This window comes from Panulirus ornatus, chromosome 16 (assembly GCF_036320965.1).
Source record: "Panulirus ornatus isolate Po-2019 chromosome 16, ASM3632096v1, whole genome shotgun sequence".
In the NCBI taxonomy this organism is placed as follows: domain Eukaryota; kingdom Metazoa; phylum Arthropoda; class Malacostraca; order Decapoda; family Palinuridae; genus Panulirus; species Panulirus ornatus.
Window position 1 is genome coordinate 13700966 of NC_092239.1, and position 20741 is coordinate 13721706.

At 45.0% G+C, this 20741-nt stretch overlaps 1 protein-coding gene across 9 annotated transcripts in view; it reads right to left on the reverse strand.

Annotated features, from left to right (window-relative positions):
- Window positions 1-754: 754 nt before the first annotated feature.
- The window catches only part of LOC139754160 (uncharacterized), a 143808-nt gene continuing 123821 nt past the window's right edge, over window positions 755-20741 (reverse strand). For all 9 annotated transcript variants that reach the window (XM_071671324.1, XM_071671319.1, XM_071671323.1 and 6 more), the window contains 3 exons: window positions 12330-12496; window positions 3766-3849; window positions 755-3503 (listed from right to left, as the gene is read on the reverse strand). In XM_071671324.1, coding sequence (XP_071527425.1) covers window positions 2808-3503; window positions 3766-3849; window positions 12330-12496 — 947 coding nt within the window. In that variant the 3' untranslated portion in view covers window positions 755-2807. The remainder of the gene's footprint in view (window positions 3504-3765; window positions 3850-12329; window positions 12497-20741) is intronic.

The following is a 20741-nucleotide window of genomic DNA, read 5'->3' on the forward strand; positions in this document are numbered from 1 at the left end:
GAACGATGCACCGTAAATTGTTACATAAATTCAGTCGGTACTACGTTTACAAACTGCTGTTGAAATTTCCAAAATATCTGCCAGTCATCTGAAACGGTAGATTTTAAATTAATGACGTTCAGGGTCGACCAGTCATTAAGGTCCATATATGCAGTGAAAGCGAGTATTTTGGACACCAGAAGGTAATCAAGATTTTTCGATTAGTGGTTATAACGACGCTGATGGCCTTAATGACCCTGCGAGTAGATAGGTTTAAAACCAAAATTACCAACAACCAATTAACGACAATCCGTTAAATTCAACACCCTACATATATACATACAAGTTTAATACAAAGACAACTCTGCAGCACATGTTGATTTGAGGTGCGATAACATGTCCCAAGAGACAAATTGGAAGGCATGTCAAAAAGGATGAACGGAAGAACGTAAAAGATCGGAGAAGGAAATATGTTGGAAGAAGAGCGCAGGGAGGGATAGCGGAGACAAGATCAGCCTATAATGATGCATCTCCGTTGGCGCGGTATTTATACGTGTTGAATGGCAAATAGCTACTGGACGCCTATTAAGCCAAAGCATAGCACATAGTAAACATACACTATTCCATAAAGTATGAAAGCTCTATGTGCTAGTTGTAAACAAGCAGATGGAGCAGTAAAGAAATGAACATAACATTCAACCAATCTGTGATCACAGTTGTGACAGAATAGCCACATGCGAAGTGGCCACAAATGAAGGAATAACAAGAAAGGATGAGATAATTACATATTTATTGTCATGTTATAATCATATTTATATTTACATAAGGTACATACATAATGAGGAAAAGATCAGTTAAAAAAAAAAAAATCAGTGTCACACACGGTTGTTTTGATAAAAGCTCGAGAAGCGAGCGGAGAACTGGTTTATTTACCCACTAAAACAAGCGAGAGCGCGTGTGTCATGATCCGTGCGCTTCAACGTCACCCCAGGTAATGCGGCCACACAGTCAGTCATCAAGCTCGTTGACGCCGCTAGATTAAAAAAAAAATCATTACATTTTGAAACCAAGTCTACCGTTAACAATTTAATGTTTTGTCACAAGATTTTAAGATATCATCGACAATTAGAAATCATATCGAATGTCATCCACAAACATAGATAAATTGTCGAGGATGTATATGTAATTTAAATTTAGTTAAAACTAGTAATTTGACGTGTCAAGGCGGCTGATATGGGTCACGTTGGTTCTGAGAAAGACCATGTCGAGTACAATATCCACAATTCGCTTTGTCAACGAGGGCTGATTAAGAAGTCCTCATGTTCTAAGTCCAGTTGGAAAATCAATAAAAAAGTCGCGGAGCCTTACTTATCATTTATCACATTCTTTCTAAATGATTATTTTACCTGACATTTGGCAAGATTATGAATGAATCAACGACTCTGCAGACTACAGGATAAACACGAATGCTATCAAGCCAGTATTTCATCATGCATTTGGATCCAACTTAAAGCCTCACTACAAGCTTCAGCTCCTCAGATTCGAAGTTTGTTTGCTTAATGTAAGATCTAGGTGAGGGGGGACCAGAAGATGTAACATAATCTATTCTTGTTTTTGGTTTCTAGCTGCTCGTGTCCCAAACTCTGTGATAAAGAGACTTTATACGCGATGGACAATAATTAAAACTCCCATATATATATATATATATATATATATATATATATATATATATATATATATATATATATATATAATATATATATATATATATATATATATATATATATATATATATATATATATATATATATATATATATATATCAAAAGTACTACCAGACTCTGCCTCCCGAGAGCTAGACCACACAACCTCTGAAAAGCTGTTGCGTCACATGATTAATGTGTGGCCGTTGGCAACGCAGGGGTGGGCCGTTTTGATAACTATTTCTTTCCTGACATCTCGAAGCTTTGAAGTCTACCCCTCTCATGTCTTTCCTAACATCTCTAACTTGGCACTCTTTGAAAAGACGGGTTTCTCACTTACTCCAAAATTCGTAAATACTTTTACTTGTTTCTTCATTTTCCCTTTCATTGACCACTTTATATTTAACTTAGGTTCGCCCTTGATATGGCTGTAGCCTACAGCGTACACATATCTAGGTTTCCATTCCGAGTTAGAAGTCACCTGCGGCAAGGAATGATTTTTCTCTCTCCAAAGGAGTCCATCTTTTCCCTGCTACTGCGGGGAGTGCAACCTAGAAACTGCAGCAGCCCCATAAAAGGGAACTTAAGGCCACATAATATTAACTTAATATATTCCTTCCTTCTAAAACTTTGCATATTTTAAACCCTTGAATTACGGTAGGTAAAGCCTAGCTTCAAAGCATGTCTCGAATTCCTGACCAGCATTTCAGTCATATATTTAAGTTTCTACGTTTAAGATAATTTGTGGTAGCAAGAAATTATAAAAAAAAAGTCTAAAATTATGAGATTCTTTCCTTAAACTCTAAAAAAAAAAAAAATATTTATCAATACTATTCAGTTTATAACTCCTGCTTACGACACCACAAGACTGGAGGTTAACATTTTGTACACAGTACAAATCACACCAGCAGCAGGAATTACTGTCTGGGGAAGAAGGCACTTGTAATATCCTGTTCTCTCGGAAATCTTTTCTTTTTTTTTTTTTACAGATATACGGAAAAAAAAATCACTTCAGCTTATCCGGTCATCTTGCTTATGAATTCAGTCTCTGTTAATCTCGGTTCTTTTAATCTCATCACTAATTCTGATCCAGTCATTTTCTGGTCCAGTGATCGATCACCTTCGTCACCTGAACCGAGAGTCACCGTTCGATACTCTGGAACCTGAACCATTACTAGTCTTCGTTTTGCTTTTGTTGAAATTACTGGTGAATATAAATGGTCGAGTCTCGTGCGGCTTGGCGGGACCGTAAAAACTATTTCTGAAGGACCACAGGAGGTAGAGGATCAACACCGAGAGCACAGCGCCCACTGTGGTGACGACACACGACGCCACAAACAGTACGGGCAGGACGTTCTGCACACTGGGACAAGAGAGATTTGGGTAGGTGCGCGTCCTCACCCACGTAGCACCTCTCTTCTCACAGTCGCAGGATGTCACGTTCACCACAATGTCTTGTTCTAATCCCACAGACACAGTGCCAAGGGTGACGGTTTCGAATTCTAGAGCCTCGTCCACTTCGTCGTCGTAGAGCGTGTCCTCCGCCGCCCCACCGCCGCTGCCACCAAACTCATCCTCGTCATCCTCAAGCCCTACGAAGTGCGAGTCTGATCTCAAGCTCGGGATGGGTGTAGTGAGGCCGTAATGCTGACTACCCATGATGCTGACGACCGGGTCTTTAGAGCCGGGGGGCGGGTGTCTAACGGCGGTATGGTGTGTGTGGCAGGACATGGAAAAGAGCTGCGAGAGGTGCAGGGCCGTGAAGATGCTCACACAGAGGCAAGTCACCACGCTGATGCAGCATAGCGCCACCAACACTCCCTGGAAGAAGGGAAATCCATCACCACTAGATCTAACTCCTCCGTGCCTTAACGCTAGGGAGAGGGGCAAAATCTTTCCCCGTCTACCTCCTAAACTGGCGAGGGCCACAAGATAATATAGTTACCAACCTGCTTATCAATTCTTGGTTGACCATGAACAATAAATAGTGATATACGAGTGACGTATGCAGAGTCTACTAATATGAACCGCTACTTTAAAAATGTTCTTCATCCACAATACCAACAGAAAACGGACGACAAACCTTGATAACGTTGGCAATACTGCGGTGCCGCCGCCGCTGGAAGCAGCTGATGAGTATGGCGCCGAACACCCCCGCCAGGAACACCTGCGGGACCGACATGGCTAGAAAAACTGGTTCGGTTCTTCGACCTCTGAGGAACCAATTCACTCATCTGAACCCAAGGATTATTGCATTCCTAAGCGCCACCGGTTGGAGAAGTAAAAGATTCGAAAGCGTAAGGGCTTTATGAGGAAGATAATTTTATCAGTGATGCGTTAAATAAGATAGTCACCAGCGTGGAGGGAGAGAGAGAGAGAGAGAGAGAGAGAGAGAGAGAGAGAGAGAGAGAGAGAGAGAGAAGAACCGGTCGCGCCATCACAGTTGCCACCACAAGGACGCGTTGCACGCCAAGAATGTTACCTGGCCGCAGTCTGGAGCATCACCCAGCCCATTCTGGCCTTACTGTGTAAGACTACTCCTGCCAAGAGCCGTCCGGATGTTTGAACACTCTGCATCCCATTAATGTGCGTCCGTATCACGTGCAGATGTTTTACCATAACACAATCCCCACATGATTATCCTCTTCTCAAGGATCACATCACGTAATGGAGAGGAGACTTAACGTTAAGGAAGAATGTCGAGAAGAATTCATATTCCAATAAAACGAGAGAGAGAGAGAGAGAGAGAGAGAGAGAGAGAGAGAGAGAGAGAGAGAGAGAGAGAGAGAGAGAGAGAGAGAGAGAATTCCGAAAGAACACCAGGCATACCTGCGAGGCTGCTTCAGGTACCTGCACGTCCTAGTATCCCGAGCTGTGGAATGTTCGCCTCGAGCTCGGTGCTCGAGTCTCTGAAATGAATGTTCTGAGGAAGGGAGCACGAGAGAGAATGTTCCGAGGTAAGCCTCGGGTAAAGGAAACGTTGTAAGGTAAGCATCAACGTCTGGAAACGCTCTTGAGCAAGCATCAGGGTCTGGAAACGTTCTTGAGCAAGCATCAGGGTCTGGAAACGTTCTTGAGCAAGCATCAGGGTCTGGAAACGTTCTTAGACAAGCATCAGGGTATGGAAGCTTCATAGGGCAAGCATCAGGGTTTGAAAAACGGTCTTAGGTAGGTACTAAGGTATGGAAGCTTCCTAAGGCAAGCATCAGGGTCTGGAAACATTCTTGAGCAAGCACTAGGGGAAGTATCAAGGTCTATCAACGTTCCAGGATAAGCACCAGGGTCTGGAAACGCAGATTAAATATGAGGGTCTGGACTAGTGCTGGGGCAAACACCAAGGTTTGGAAACAATCTAAGGCAAGTATGAGGGTCTGAAAATGTTCTAGGGCAAGTATCAGAGTTCGGATACGCCTTAGGACAAACATCAGGGTCTGGAAACATTCTAGGACAAACATCGGGGTCTGGAAACATTCTAGGACAAACATCAGGGTCTGGAAACATTCTAGGACAAACATCAGGGTCTGGAAACATTCTAGGACAAACATCAGGGTCTGGAAACATTCTAGGACAAACATCAGGGTCTGGAAACATTCTAGGACAAACATCAGGGTCTGGAAACATTCTAGGACAAACATCAGGGTCTGGGAACATTCTAGGACAAACATCAGGGTCTGGGAACATTCTAGGACAAACATCGGGGTCTGGAAACATTCTAGGACAAACATCAGGGTCTGGGAACATTCTAGGACAAACATCAGGGGTCTGGAAACATTCTAGGACAAACATCAGGGTCTGGGAACGTTTAGGGTAAACATCAGGCCCTGGAAACGTTTTAGAATTCGTATCGGAGATATAAACCATGTGGGTACGCATCAGGAACAAGAAAACGTTTTAGGCAAGCATCGCGACCAAAACGCTGTAAGAGAAATGGCAGGATCATAAAACGTTTTAGCCCAAGATATCAAGGAAAGAAAATTCTGGGGCAAATATTAAGGAAGGAGTCAGTTTTTTATTTCATTTCTTGAGGGGAGAGAGGGAATAAGTCAAAGAAAATACCGAAGAGCAATTATGAGGGACATAAACCATTCCTTGGCAAGGGTATGGAACAGAAAACATTCTAGAAATAAAAGCAACGGGGAAAATTTCCAAAGAAACTGTAAGAAACAAGAAAAGGCATTTCAAGGACGGAAAAAAATATGAAAATCTGTTTGACAGAGTCTCTGAAGAGTTCTAAATGCTTTAGGGCAAGATTTGCGAGCTTGATGTGTCCAGGGGAAAACCTGGGGAGTGTATGAAACGTTCAGGGACAAGAGGAGCTGAAGATATCTCCAGGGCAAGTGTGAGGGTAAGGAGGATTTTGTCACAGTCAAACGTGCAGACAACTGAAGGAAAGCAGGCTGGCAGGAAGGCACTGGCAAGGCAGGAAGGTACGTGGGAAGGAAGGAAGGAAGGTTCGTGGAAATAAATTACCTGGGAGGGCAAAAAGGTATATGGAAACACAGAGAGGTACGTGGGAAGGCAGGATGGTAAAGGGAAGGCAAGAATGTACGTATTAAGGCAGGAAGGTACGTAGGATAGAGCAAGGTACGTGGAAAGGCAGGATGGTGTACAGTTGAAGGAAAACAAGGTACATGCGAAGGCAGGAAGGTACATGGGAAGACATGAAGGTACGTGGGAAGTCAGGAAGGTTCGTAGCAAGGCAAGGGAAGAAAGGAGATAAGCAGAGGGATTGAGAGGTCCACGACGCATTAGACCGTAGACGGCAAAAAATCCATTAGTCAGGCATTCATAATGTTAACACAGACGGATCGACGCATTCTCAAGCCCGTGAGTAGTACGCGTATACTCCCACACACCACGGGAGGATCCTCAGTCACCCACACGTGTCACAAAACTGCGTGAGGTCCCTGGCCAAGGTGGCGGGAGTATGCATGGGATGGAAGGAAGGGAGAGAGAGAGAGAGAGAGAGAGAGAGAGAGAGAGAGAGAGAGAGAGAGAGAGAGAGAGAGAGGTATAACCCTGATGTCTTCAGCCAAGGTGTGTGGGAGGAGGAAGTAAGGGAGTTTGTATGGGGATAAGAGAGGGATGGCCTCGGTGGAGGCATCTGGGGGACACACACACGTACGTGGTCTAGTGTGTGGTCAAGGTCGGACGAGATCCCCTGCAGTGGCGCCCATACCACTGACATGTCGAGGGATTGAAAAGCCACTTTTTAGACTGCGTCTGAGAGAGAGAGAGAGAGAGAGAGAGAGAGAGAGAGAGAGAGAGAGAGAGAGAGAGAGAGAGAGAGAGAGAGAGAGAGAGAGAGAGAAGGTATGCAGAAAAGGCAGACATAAACGTTTAACATTCAACAGTCCTTGTGGAGCACAATGCTGAGTCAAAAACTCACCAGACATCTGTTACACGGGTCACCATCCCTACCACGGCGACACATTCATTACCCAGACAATGACCACAAAGCAGACACACAGCTATACAGTGAGGAGGTCGGGCGTGCGGCGTGACGAAATGTAAAAGGTACGTGAGGGGATGAGTAAGATAGGAAGGTGTGAGGGGAAGGAGGGAGGTTAGAAATAAAAAAAAAAGTGAGGGAGACAGAAGAGAATATATTGACAAGGAGGAAGGCGATGGGAAGTGCAGGGGATGGGCGGGGGTTAGCAATTGGAGCGAGGGGCGTGTCCACCGGGCGTCCTCGCGGGCCAGAGCTGCATTCCTAACGAGGGTTTGGGTGCTACAGGTGTGAGGCGCCGCCCACACCCTGCCACCTTAATTATGTGAGGGGCGGGGCCGTGTATAGGAGGGGGACCCCAGGAGCAGGACGAGACGTTGCATGAGGAGCCTTGGAGGGGTGGAGATGACTGGGAACTCTTGACGCGGGGGCTGGGGAACCTTGACATGGAGATGGGGGAGGAGGAAGCTGGTGACCTTTGATGTAGGGGATGGGTATGATGTGCCTAGGAAAGCCCTGATAGGAAGGATGGCCTAGGGAGACCTGAATGAAGGGAGCACGTGTATAGCCGCAGCGATGGGGAGCGATCGTAAGGGAACTTCACCATGGAAACAAAGAGGTTAAAGGGATGCACGGGATCCTCAACGCAGAGACTTTGACTCCTGGATCCTTAACTTGAGTGAAGGATCTGGGTAGCATTTGGAGAGGGATTCTTCCTCGTGCAAAAGTAAGGTCTGGCAAAGTCCTCTGTACAAAAGTCCAGGGGATGACTGCCTCCCGTGGAGCTTCGCTCTCTTCTCATAAGGAAGAAATTCGCCATACATTCGGTGCACACCCTGGCCGTACCAAGAAAGGGGAGGGCAGTATAGCCACCGTGTGAAGCAGGTCAAGGCGAAGTACAGTTAGATGGGAGGTGCACTGCAGCTGTCGGCCTTTTGTGTTGTGGGGGAGACGCTATGATTAGCGTGTGGCTAAAGCTCTTTCTCGCTACAAAAAGGATATTAGCGGACTCAATTTCCCGTTTACTTTGTTTTCTCATCCTGATTTAAATTTCTCTGAAAATGTTTGTTTTCCAGCAGAGTTCATGACGTGTATGTATGTATGTATGTATGTATATATATATATATATATATATATATATATATATATATATATATATATATATATATATATATATATATATATATATAAGTCCACGGGGAAATGAAACACGATAAGTTCCTAAGTGCACTTTCGTGTGATAATCACATCATCAGGGGAGATACAAGAAAGAATTATAAGTCAGTTGATATACAACGAAGAGACATAGCTAGGATACCATTTGGTAAACAAGTGACTGTCCAGGACAGTCTTGTATCTCCCCAGATGATGCGATCATTACACGAATGTGCACTTGGGAACTTATCGTGTTTCATATCCCCGTGGACTCATAGGAATATACTTGATCACGCGCTAAATTGTGATCCTTTGCAATATATATATATATATATATATATATATATATATATATATATATATATATATATATATATATATATTTTCTTTTTGTTCATGGTCTTTTGGCAAGTGGAATACGGATGATTCATATTAATACACAGTGAACTAAGGGCTGAAATATACAGAGGCACCCAGCACTATATAGCGCTGTTTAATGGCGTATTTATGGATAGCGAAAGCTCTAGCAACAGCAGCTGAATCATTCTAAAGATTCTCCCAAAAGTAGAATATATATATATATATATATATATATATATATATATATATATATATATATATAGGGGATAGGGGAGAAAGAATACTTCCCACGTATTCCCTGCGTGTCGTAGAAGGCGACTAAAAGGGAAGAGAGCGGGGGGCTGGAAATCCTCCCCTCTCGTTTTTTTTTAATTTTCCAAAAGAAGGGACAGAGAAGGGGGCCAGGTGAGGATATTCCCTCAAAGGTCCAGTCCTCTGTTCTTAACGCTACCTTGCTAATGCGGGAAATGGCGAACAGTAAAAAAAAAAAAAAAAAAAAAAAAAAAAAATATATATATATATATATATATATAAATATATATATATATATATATATATATATATATATATATATATATATATATATATATATATATAGAGAGAGAGAGAGAGAGAGAGAGAGAGAGAGAGAGTAAAGCAAAGAAACACGAGGTGAGAACTGTGGTGGAGGAGAGGTAAGCAGGCAAGTTATTGAGAATTCTTATTTTTTTTTTAGTTTCTCCAGGTCTCTGCCTGGCACGGACCACTGCCCGTGCGAAACTAATAACCAAAGCAAAAATCCACAATCATTTATCTTTATTCTTGCTTCCTCACTGTCATTTTCTCATGTTTCTTAATTCCACTCCTTCGTCTGTCAGATTCTGTTCTTATTATATACTTCCCTTGATGGTATTTTCATTTTACGTGCGCGTTACACACACACACTCATCTTGCCGTCTCCTTTGTCCTTCATTTCCTCAGTTTACAACATTTAGACAACCCATCGTCTATATACTTTACTGAACAAAGTAATGCAGTGAAAATGAGGACAATCTTAGGGTTATCTTGAAGAACGATTAGTCTCAAAGTCACTTCGAGTGACGGGTTCCAACATGACCCTGACGGTCACAAGGACACGGTCAGTCCGAAATCTTACAGCCGAGAGAACCAACCAACCTTTTGGGCGTCTCATGCACGGTGAGAGGGTGTGCTGCCTTAGAATGATCCTTAACAAAGGCAGATGGCTGGCAGGTGGAGCCTCACGGGACGGCCATAATGTCCCTGGTACTGATAACCCCGAAAGCTAAACAGCTCACTTTTTTTTTTATCCTTCAAAGGGCAGTTATGTAACGAGAGCGTGTATGGCCCATCATCTTAAACACCTTCAAGCAGCGATCAAGACATATGGACTGGTTGTTCTAACTTGATGTTGACGACCTGAATATCACCCTAACAACAGACAGGCCTCAACCCGAATCACCAACTAACTTTTCCATTCATTTAATTTTTACCATATCTAAATTTCACATGTTTTGCCTTGACCTTAACAACATCAGTTTTAAATCACTAACACTCTGCATGTCACTCATGGTTCCCTTATGTCTCATCATGCCATTTTCCGCATTTCAAGACTGGATTCCCAGTCATCCCTCAGTAAACCAAACGTTTATGTAAAGCATACAAACTCGGTGCAACTCTTTCAGCTTTACATAACATACCCACTAAAAACGGCCGTGAAGGAGTTATTGTACGCAAGGCAACAAAAGTAAGAAAGGATTTCGTAACTTAAAGAATTATTAATGTACATGTAAAATACAGTTTTGCTACTTGCGTTTTGGGATGAATAACCTAAGTATTCATTACTTAAAACTCTCACTACTTGCCTGATAGTTGGTTTTTAGTACATATGAGAATCAAAACTACAATTCTAAAAAGGCCTTTGTTCTGGCGAGCATTTTTTTCCATGCCTTTAAAATCGTGCGACCGAAGGCGCGCGTCAGGCACCGCTAGGCGGAAGCCCCATATGGGAAGGAGGAGGGTCGTCGGTTGCTAGTGGCCGCCAGTTGCCTACATGACGTGTGTTGCATGTGGGTACACACGTGGAGTACTTCAGAGTGACACTGTGTAATCTGAATGAGAATATATCACTTGGGATTTAGCATTTGGTGGAGGGATTGGCAGAAACAAGGGACGTTAAGTGAAGGCTTATACAATAGACACCGTGACAAGGACGGCGGGTAATTCTATACAAGTTGTCCAGTGCAGGAAAAAAAAAATAGGATACGTTTTCTGTTACACTGGTTATACAACTCATTAACGCGATGACATTAACAGTCGTTTACAGTTAATATAAATAAACCTATTATTATGATTTTCATCAAGGCAGTGGATATTGTGCTGTCCGCTTCACACGATACGATATAGTAAAATAGTACGATTAATGCGATCAGGTTATTATTTTTCGTAACCTATATTAAAAAAAAAACGAGACTAACCTTAACAAGTCTACGCGAGAGCATTCCGATCCCACTGGTACGGAGCCATAATCACTTTCATAAATGCATTTACTTTCTTTCTTATTACTATTACACACCACATTAAGATCTACCGGGTAAAATGCAGCACTTAATCTACACAACCCATATATTTATTTTAGATATAATTAATATGATTATTGATATAATTAACAATTATAGATATAATCAATAAAATTATATCTATAAACAATATAATGATAGATATAATTAGTATAATTATAGATATAATCAATGTAATCATAGATGTAATTAATCTAATTAGATATTTCTCTCCCTTTCTCGTGACCACCTAAACACTAGCTCAACCTACTTATCCATCAAACCCTGCCATACCCTCATACGTCATCCGCTCTCAAAGCCCACCTACGGTGCCTGACCCACCCATCACAGTGTCTGCCCTTGTCCAGAAGTCCCTTTCCAATGCCCTCAGGAGGGGGGTCCCGACCCTCGCTTACCCTTGCCCTTCAGGTCCTACGTCTCTACCCCTACCTCTCTCAGTCCCTTCCCCTACAATACTCCCCTGCGTCCCCCATTTATTCCTTCTATGCCCCCATTCGGGTATCTCCATCCTTATTGCTTCCTCCTACTCCACCTGTCTCCCCCTCTCGTCCCATGGGCTATGACGGCTCCAGTGCCTTCCCTAACCACAGGAACCCCTATCTACTCGAGCTCTTTCCGGCCTCAGAGATCCTACCCCAAGGCTTTCTTACCCTCGGAAAACCTACCTCCGGCTTCCTTATTCTCAGGAACCCTCTTTCATGCCTCCCTAGTCTTAGAAACCCTAACTCATTCCTCCCTAGCCTTAGACTTCCTAACTCAGGCCTCTCTAGCCTTATAAACCCTAACTCAGGCTTTAGAAACTCTAACTCAAGCCTCCCTAGCCTTAGAAACTCTAACTCAGGCCTCCATAGCTTTAGAAACTCTAACTCAAGCCTCCCTAGCCTTTGAAACCCTAACTCAAGCCTCCTAGCCTTAGAAATTCTAACTCAAGCCTCCCTAGCCTTTGAAACTCTAACTCAAGCCTCCCTAGCCTTAGAAACTCTAACTCAAGCCTCCCTAACCTTAGAAACTTTAACTCAAGCCTGCAGAGCCTCAGTAACCCTAGGTATTGCCTCCCAACCATCCAGCCAGGTCTCTACCCCACACAGACACAGCTGTTGCACTCACCGGGACCCCCGCATAGTGGGGCACCTCCCTGAACTTGAGCATTGGCGCCCACATAAGGAACCACGCGGCCAGGGTGACGCCCATCACGCCCACCAGGATCTGCGCCGTCACCACCAGCACGCCCACACGACCCAGGCTGTGGGGCGCCCACCGTCGATCACGCATGGCTGCAAGAGGAAGATAAATCAGTTACGGCGCATCTGGCTTCAAGGGAAGCAACACTATCGTACAAAGTACAAATGTTAACGTTAATTGAAAGCTGTTGCGCGAATGAATATGTGGAAAAGAATTCCGTTTTCGTTTATCCAATTCATCTGCATAGGTGAAATCAGGTACAGATAACCTACAAAAACTTGTAAGTTAGATATGTATTCGTATACATGTTTAGGTTTCTGGCCTAATGACCCCTTAATAGAGGACAAGCATTACATATCCGGTACCAATATATGACCAAACGAAGTACGCCTCATCAAAGGTGTGTAGTACAGACACATCGACGTGTCCTAAACATAGGTGCAAAATAAAGTCTATAGCTTGTACTCGCCACATGTCAGGGAGAACACGGGAAGATACAGCCAGCAATATAAGTGAGGTGTGTGACAGAAAATTTAGTCCCTGTAGCCAGTAGATGTTCCTCACTCATCTTTTGCCGTTGCGAGAGCTGATGTTTTCGACTGTAAGACGGGATGTAACAAGCAGTACACTAACAAGCAGGGTAGTCAGACCTGTGGAGACAGTATGGGGGACAGTCACCCCCAGAGAGTCTCCAGTCGTGTTTTGTGTGTGGTACTTGGCAACGGTCACCTCCCCCCCAGAGAGTCTCGAGATGTGTATATCTTGGGTACAGCCGCCCTCAGAGGGTCTTCAGGTAGATGTGTGTGTGTAGCTCAAGTACCGTCACCCCCAAAGTGACTCTAGGTGTGTGTGTGTGTGTGTGTGTGTGTGTGTGTGTGTGTGTGTGTGTGACTTGGGGATGGCCACTCCCAGAGAGGACTTAGTTACAGTGAAGTGTGTGAGGCCTGGGAACGCCCCTTCCTCCCCTAGAAGCTCCTAAGGTCAGAGGTCATGTGTCCGAGGGAAAGGTGAGGGAAAGGATCACTGAAGGGGGAAGGAACACACATCCGGTCAGTCGATTCAAGGAACTATTCACTACTTTGGTATCTACAAAGATCTGGTGACGTCAGCAGGGAGTTCCCAGGAATGTCGACTGTGAAAAAGATGAAGATAAATAAACCAGAATCTTTAATGTACAACCACTTGCTCTTCAGTATTCAAGGCGCCCATCTCCTTCACAGGTCTTTACATGACAGTCCATGAACACAGTGTAGTAATGGAGGTATGTCACACGAAGCACTTTGGAAACACTGATGATGATGATGATGAGAGAAAACGTATTCTGTACATTTACACAGTGAGTGTACGTGTATGTTGTTTCTTTATTCATTGGAGGCTATTGTGCCCTAGGAGAAGGTGCAAGTCTGCTGTACTCTAGGGTGTTGCAGGTTTGGTGTACCCTAGGGTGTTGCAGGCTTGGTGTACCCTAGGGTGTTGCAGGCTTGGTGTACCCTAGGGTGTTGCAGGCTTGGTGTACCCTAGGGTGTTGCAGGCATGGTGTACCCTAGGGTGTTGCAGGCTTGGTGTACCCTAGGGTGTTGCAGGCTTGGGGTACCCTAGGGTGTTGCAGGCTTGGTGTACTTTAGGGTGTTGCAGGCCTGGTGTATCCTCAGGGAGGTGTAGGCTGGTGTGAGAGAGTTACAGCACAGATCTCTGTACGCCTCTCGTGTACTGGTCGTCCTCCGCTTAACTTCCTGTTTGTCTACTACTGACTCTTCCTGTACCCCGGCAGCAAGCGGCCGCTGTCCGCCATCCCCCCCGCCCCAACCCTTTACTCTCCCCCCAACACCACCCCTACCACTCTCCCCTCCCCCCATCACAGTTACCTGCACGCCCACCACCACCCATTAACCTCTACAGGTTCTTCACCTTCCTGTCCCTCACCCGACCACCTCTCCCCACACACCCGACTACCTCCCACTTCCCCACAACATTCACCGACGCCCACTCCCTCCCCCCCCCTCCCAAACTCTTAACTCCCAACCACCCCAACACTCTCACTTCCCTCGCCATCCTACACTACAAGTCACTCCAACTCTCCTCCAGAAGAGGCAGAAGCAGCAGCAGCAGCAGCAGCGGCGGCAGCAGCACGTAAATTCTTCCCCATCGAGGTACTCGTGTTCTGGATCAGGACAGATGTCATCGCCGTGGACACCATCTATACCACACGAGCTCAGGATGCAGTCATCACCCTTATGTTTACACGTCTCTTGGTCTTATGTACTGATCTTGGCTTTTGATAGAATGTCGAAAAAAAAATCGTCTGGTGCAAGCCTTAGTACGCCAATAGTCGAGTGCGTGTAACTTAGTGGATTGAGTGCGTGATGAGATCAGTGTCAATCAGCTGGGAGTGTGACTTAACATTGTAATTAATATTCGTTTTTGCGGGGAGAGAGTTTTACACTTGTGTTGCCGCGTTTTCTTAACCTCGTATATGCGCAACATGTCTTTACTCCTGTGTATGTGCCAGGTATCCAACCTATCGACCAAACCATTAGGGAGAAGTGAACAGCTAGGTGAACTAGAGACCGTTTGCCGTTCCCAGGATTCGAACATATGCAGGTCTGAACCCAAACGGCCCGCACGTCACGAACGCTAACCGTTACACCATGCCAGTCCTTGGGTTCGATTCGATTCACTACAACCCTAATGTCTTCTAAGCATTGGTAATTCTATCTTACAAACTGGTACTTCCTTTCTTATAGTCAAGTCCTTCTATTCTATAAATTGGTAATATTATTCTATTACGTGATCAAGGGGAAGGTATATGATTTTAAAATCATTCTGAATACCTAAAGAAGGTGTTCAAGACTCTTCTATCGGGGGAACATACCCTGATGTTGATGGTCCCGATGAACCTGACAGCAGCTAACAGGACTAAAACCTAAACACCAACCAATAATCTGTTACATATATTCTATAAAAGTGGTATCTTTTCTTTTTCTAGAACTCTGCCCATCTATTCCAGGAACTCGTACTTAACTTACACAAATGGTACTTTTATTCTATGAGCTGGTGGCGTTACTACAATATAGAGGAGTTTCTCTTCTACTATATCAACCAAAAATAACATGAGAACTTTCTGTGCAAGCCCTGGTGACCTCCCGAAGACATGGACACCTACACAAAAGACACAGGAGCTAAAACTACAGTGACCCCCACTCTTAATCGGCTACCTCTGTGTTGGCCTAACAAGCCTATCTTACTTGCAAAACTGTTATACCCTTATTACGCATGTAAAAACAAAATGTAGCATTCTTTAAAGATTCTAATGCATGAGATCAAGTGGAAATACATGAAACATTTTCAATTACTAGACTTTACAGTGTCGTAATGCGTTTCCCGGGCGTTTTCTGGCATAATCGACTTACAAGAGAATCGTGGGAGCAAGAGGAAAGAAAAAGCAGGTCATCACGGGGGTCCCACCGGCGGCGGATCCCCGTAACTTCCCCGCAGCCCCTGGGATGGGCAGGCCCCGGGAGATGCCATGCTGAGGCAGGACGAGGTACACAGCCTTGACTTACCCTGGGGGTTCCTCCCACATGCTATTCTCCCTCGGACTCCCTCACCTGAGACATCTCAGCGTCATTATCGTATCTCTAGCCGTCTTGTCGTTCCAAATTTTGAGGATCGCCTAAGTAGAAGTCATAAGAGTAGTAGCAGCAGCTGCTCAGGAAGCTGCACACCTGGCGTCCGGTCATCGTGTCTCGATAATACCGAAGATTGGAAAGAGGTCCGGCTGCTGGCCACGCTTTCTGCCCTCCCACCGTGCTCAGGGACGGAGGAACGCATGGCAGTATAAAATGCTAAATAACAGAAAACAGCGCGAGTTTATCTGCTGTAGCAAAGTAATGGTATCCTTAATCCTTAATCTGTACGAATGGTGACAAGCTAGCAATGAAGTCTGGAGGACGAAACTGTACACACGCACTAATAGATACTACCTCAATGAGTACATAAAAGAAGTATTTGGTCATGCTGACCTAAACGTAACTCGGCCTAAATGACGGGGCAGCGAAGTGACGTCACACCATAACAAATATGGCTACCGCAGGCATTTCCGGTTCAGGAGAGTAACTGTGATGCTGGGTATGACGAAAGTTCTTGAGATCTAAACAGCAAGGATGAGTTGAGCTGGAAGACAGTGCAAACGTTTCAAGAATTGAGTGGGTGCCTTTTGATATTACTGTTTGAGCCTAGCTCAGAAATCTTCACAAAAATATAAACTTTGTCGAGAGCTAAGATACCCCCTAGCTACAGCAGTGAACCATTGCCATGAGAAAGCGTTCAAATTATCTTGTATAATCATTAACGAACACTATGGCTAAAATTTCTACAAAGTATAGTGTACACGCATTTAACAACTTCTTCTTTAAAATACACCAAAACTACAATTCGTTAGTGTTTGAGAAGAATATGTTAGTAGGCGCTCAAGTTAGTCATACTACCCAGACCCTGTGACTTGCCACAGGAAGTACGTTTGTATTTGCAAAGTTAATTCACAGACCTAGTGACTAGACTGCTTGTATCTTCTTGGTGTGGGCTTCACTGTGAAATATCGTTTCCTAAACATTTTATCTCAAGATATAAGTAATTTCAAGGTTAAAATGAGACATGTTCATGTCGACGACCGTTGAGCGACAAGCATAAATGAAGCCATACAAAATTTTTTCCAAATACTGTTTGTGCATTATGAATTTATCATGTTATTCGTTAAATCAACAGCAATACTGACAATGACTGACATACAACCTCATTCACCAAAACTGACTACAGATATGATGTCTCTGCCACAGTAGTGTACACGTAAAATACATTTTGTCTTATTCGTAAACAAATTAGCCACCTATTTTCGTATCTTCAAACTGAAGGCATTTAGACACTAACACAGCAACAAATGAAAATGAGAAAAACATTGCAAACTTCGAAGTAAGTTTTGGAAGGAGTGTTGCCACTTAAGTATATAAAACTAATCTGCTTTCAAATATCCAAACAGACTCTTGTGATGTTAGACACATGTGAGACTAGGTTTCAACTGAGGAGCCGCTGAGGTAAGGCGAGGCCGACCCACGGGAGTCGTGCGTGAGGCATAGCCGGGATGAGGTTCGGCCAGACCACGACGTGTTCCGAGGTCTGGCGCCTAACCACACGGTTAATTAAACCTCAGCCTCCAAGTGTAATACGGCACGAGGTCATCCTCGAAATGTTACGCAGGGTCATGGAGATGGCAATGTCACAATGGAATCAGCCTCAGGGTTTAATAAATATGTGTACAGCCGAGTATAATAATAAAATCAGGGTGATGTATATATCTACACAATGTAACAAGGAGGTGTGAACGGAAACGGTTGAATACGCAGCGAAGCAGATACATTACACGGCTAATACGGCTGAATACACGGTGTAACATAGACTCATTGAGAAAATGTGTACAAGAGCCAATACGACTGAAAACACGGTGTAACATGGATACATACAAGGGCTAGCACGGATGATTACGTTGCATGAGACTTCTATATACATTAAAACGGCAGAATCCATTCCTTCACGAGTGGGTCAATATGACTGAAAATACTGCTTAAAACTCGTAAACACGGCTAACCTTGGACTAACTCGACCGTGTAAAGTTAAGGAACTCCATGCTTAAAAGAACTAAGTATATACGGTCTTGCTGAACAGAGAGAGCAAGTCTAATGTAATCCGCGTTACATACAGTCTGTATTCATAGTTTTATGACATACAAGCCGTATATACGAGCCAGTACGGCCAATACATATACAGGGCCGTATACATTGGCCAATAGGCCTGTACACTTGACCATGTATACACGGCTATAGGTGGCCTCCCGCTGATAAAGTGTATCATAACCACTATTAACCCGGGCGGGCGGGAAGCCGGGCAGCTAACCTTATCAATATGCGGGTCGCGTTGTGGCGCCTCCAGACATCCGCTCTCCGCTGCCACCTCTGGCTTCGGCTCCACGCGTACCAATAATTCCACCCCAATCTACAATTTTTTATGACTACGTCACCTATACCTTTAGTGTGAAATATACTGCAATGATTTCCTTTATTTTGCAGGTACACTGGCGAGGTAATGGAGTTGATGATGCTGGATTAGGATGAAAATAGAGGATTAGAAGATTAGGAGGCAGAAGAATGCTTCCTAGACCCGCCCGGAGGCCCTTGTTGCTCCCACCTCAGTCCTGAGATGAATTTCGAGTCCTGATTCATCATCCTGGCCAAGTCTGCAGCCACAGCAGCCCCCTGATTCATCATCAGCGGCGGCATCCTGACTTATCTTCTTAGCCAGGTCAACAGCAGCAGCTGACTCATCATCCTTTGTCAAGACAACAGCAACATCCTGTCTCATCATCCCGACCAGGCTAGCAGTAACATCCTGACTCATCATCCCGACCAGGCTAGCAGTAACATCCTGTCTCATCATCCCGACCAGCTAGCAGTAACATCCTGACTCAGTCATCCCGACCAGGGCTAGCAGTAACGATCCTGACTCATCATCCCAACCTGGCTCGCAGTAACCACCCTTCTCATCATCCCGACCATGGCTCGCAAGTAATCATCCTGTCTCATCAGCTCCGACCAGCTGGCAGTAAACATCCTTGACTCATCATCCCACCTTGCTCGCTAGTAACATCCTGTCTCCCAGCGATCCGCGACCAGAGCGTGCAGGAACATTCCTGACTCATCATCCCGGACCTGGCTCGCAGTAACATCCTGTCTCATCATCCCGACCAGGCTAGCCGTAGCATCCTGTCTCATCATCCCGACCAGGCTAGCAGTAACATCCTGTCTCATCATCCCGACCAGGCTAGCCGTAGCATCCTGTCTCATCATCCCGACCAGGCTAGTAGTAACATCCTGTCTCATTATCCCGACCAGGCTAGCCGTAGCATCCTGTCTCATCATCCCGACCAGGCTAGCAGTAACATCCTGACTCATCATCCCGACCTGGCTCGCAGTAACATCCTGTCTCATCATCCCGACCTGGCTCGCAGTAACATCCTGTCTCATCATCCCGACCAGGCTAGCCGTAACATCCTGACTCATCATCCCGACCAGGCTAGCCGTAACATCCTGACTCATCATCCCGACCAGGCTAGCCGTAACATCCTGACTCATCATCCCGACCAGGCTAGCAGTAACATCCTGACTCATCATCCCGACCAGGCTAGCAGTAACATCCTGTCTCATCATCCCGACCAGGCTAGCAGTAACATCCTGACTCATCATCCCGACCAGGCTAGCAGTAACATCCTGACTCATCATCCCGACCAGGCTAGCAGTAACATCCTGACTCATCATCCCGACCAGGCTAGCCGTAACATCCTGACCCATCATCCCGACCAGGCTAGCAGTAACATCCTGACTCATCATCCCGACCAGGCTAGCCGTAACATCCTGACTCATCATCCCGACCAGGCTAGCAGTAACATCCTGTCTCATCATCCTGGCAAGGTCAGTAGCAGCATCCTAACTCATCATCCTGGCCAGGTCAGCAGCAGCAACATCCTACTGGCAACATCAGCAGCATCCTAACTCATCATCCTGGCCATATCAGCAGCAGCATCCTGACTCATCATCCGGGAGAGGTCAGTAATACCTCGACATCTTTAACTCATTACAGAATGTTGTGGTGGGAATGGGCGTCCTTGTGAGTGATGGTGTTAAGAACAGCGGGATGTGTGCGGGACACGGATGACGCGGGAGTGTGCCAAGTCTACAGCGAGGGAGTGTAATGAGAGGGATTCTAGTGAGAGGGATTGTAATGAGAGGTATTCTAGTGAGAGGGAGTATAATGCCAGGGAGCGTAGTGAGAGGGATTGTAATGAGAGGGATTCTAGTGAGAGGGAGTATAATGCCAGGAAGCGTAGTGAGAGGGATTGTAATGAGAGGGATTCTAGTGAGAGGGATTGTAATGAGAGGGATTCTAGTGAGAGGGAGTATAATGCCAGGGAGCGTAGTGAGAGGGATTCTAGTGAGAGGGATTGTAATGAGAGGGATTCTAGTGAGAGGGATTGTAATGAGAGGGATTCTAGTGAGAGGGATTGTAATGAGAGGGATTCTAGTGAGAGGGAGTATAATGCCAGGGAGCGTAGTGGGAGGGAATGTACTATCAGGGAGTATGGTGAGAGAGATTGTAGAGTGTGCACCGAGGGAATGTTATGGGAGGGAATGTAGAGTGAGGGAAGCAGGCGGGTGAGGGAGGGTGAAGAGGTGTCGTCAGCGTAAATGTCACAATTGAAAAAAAAAAAAGAATTGTCACCCGAAGGGGAGG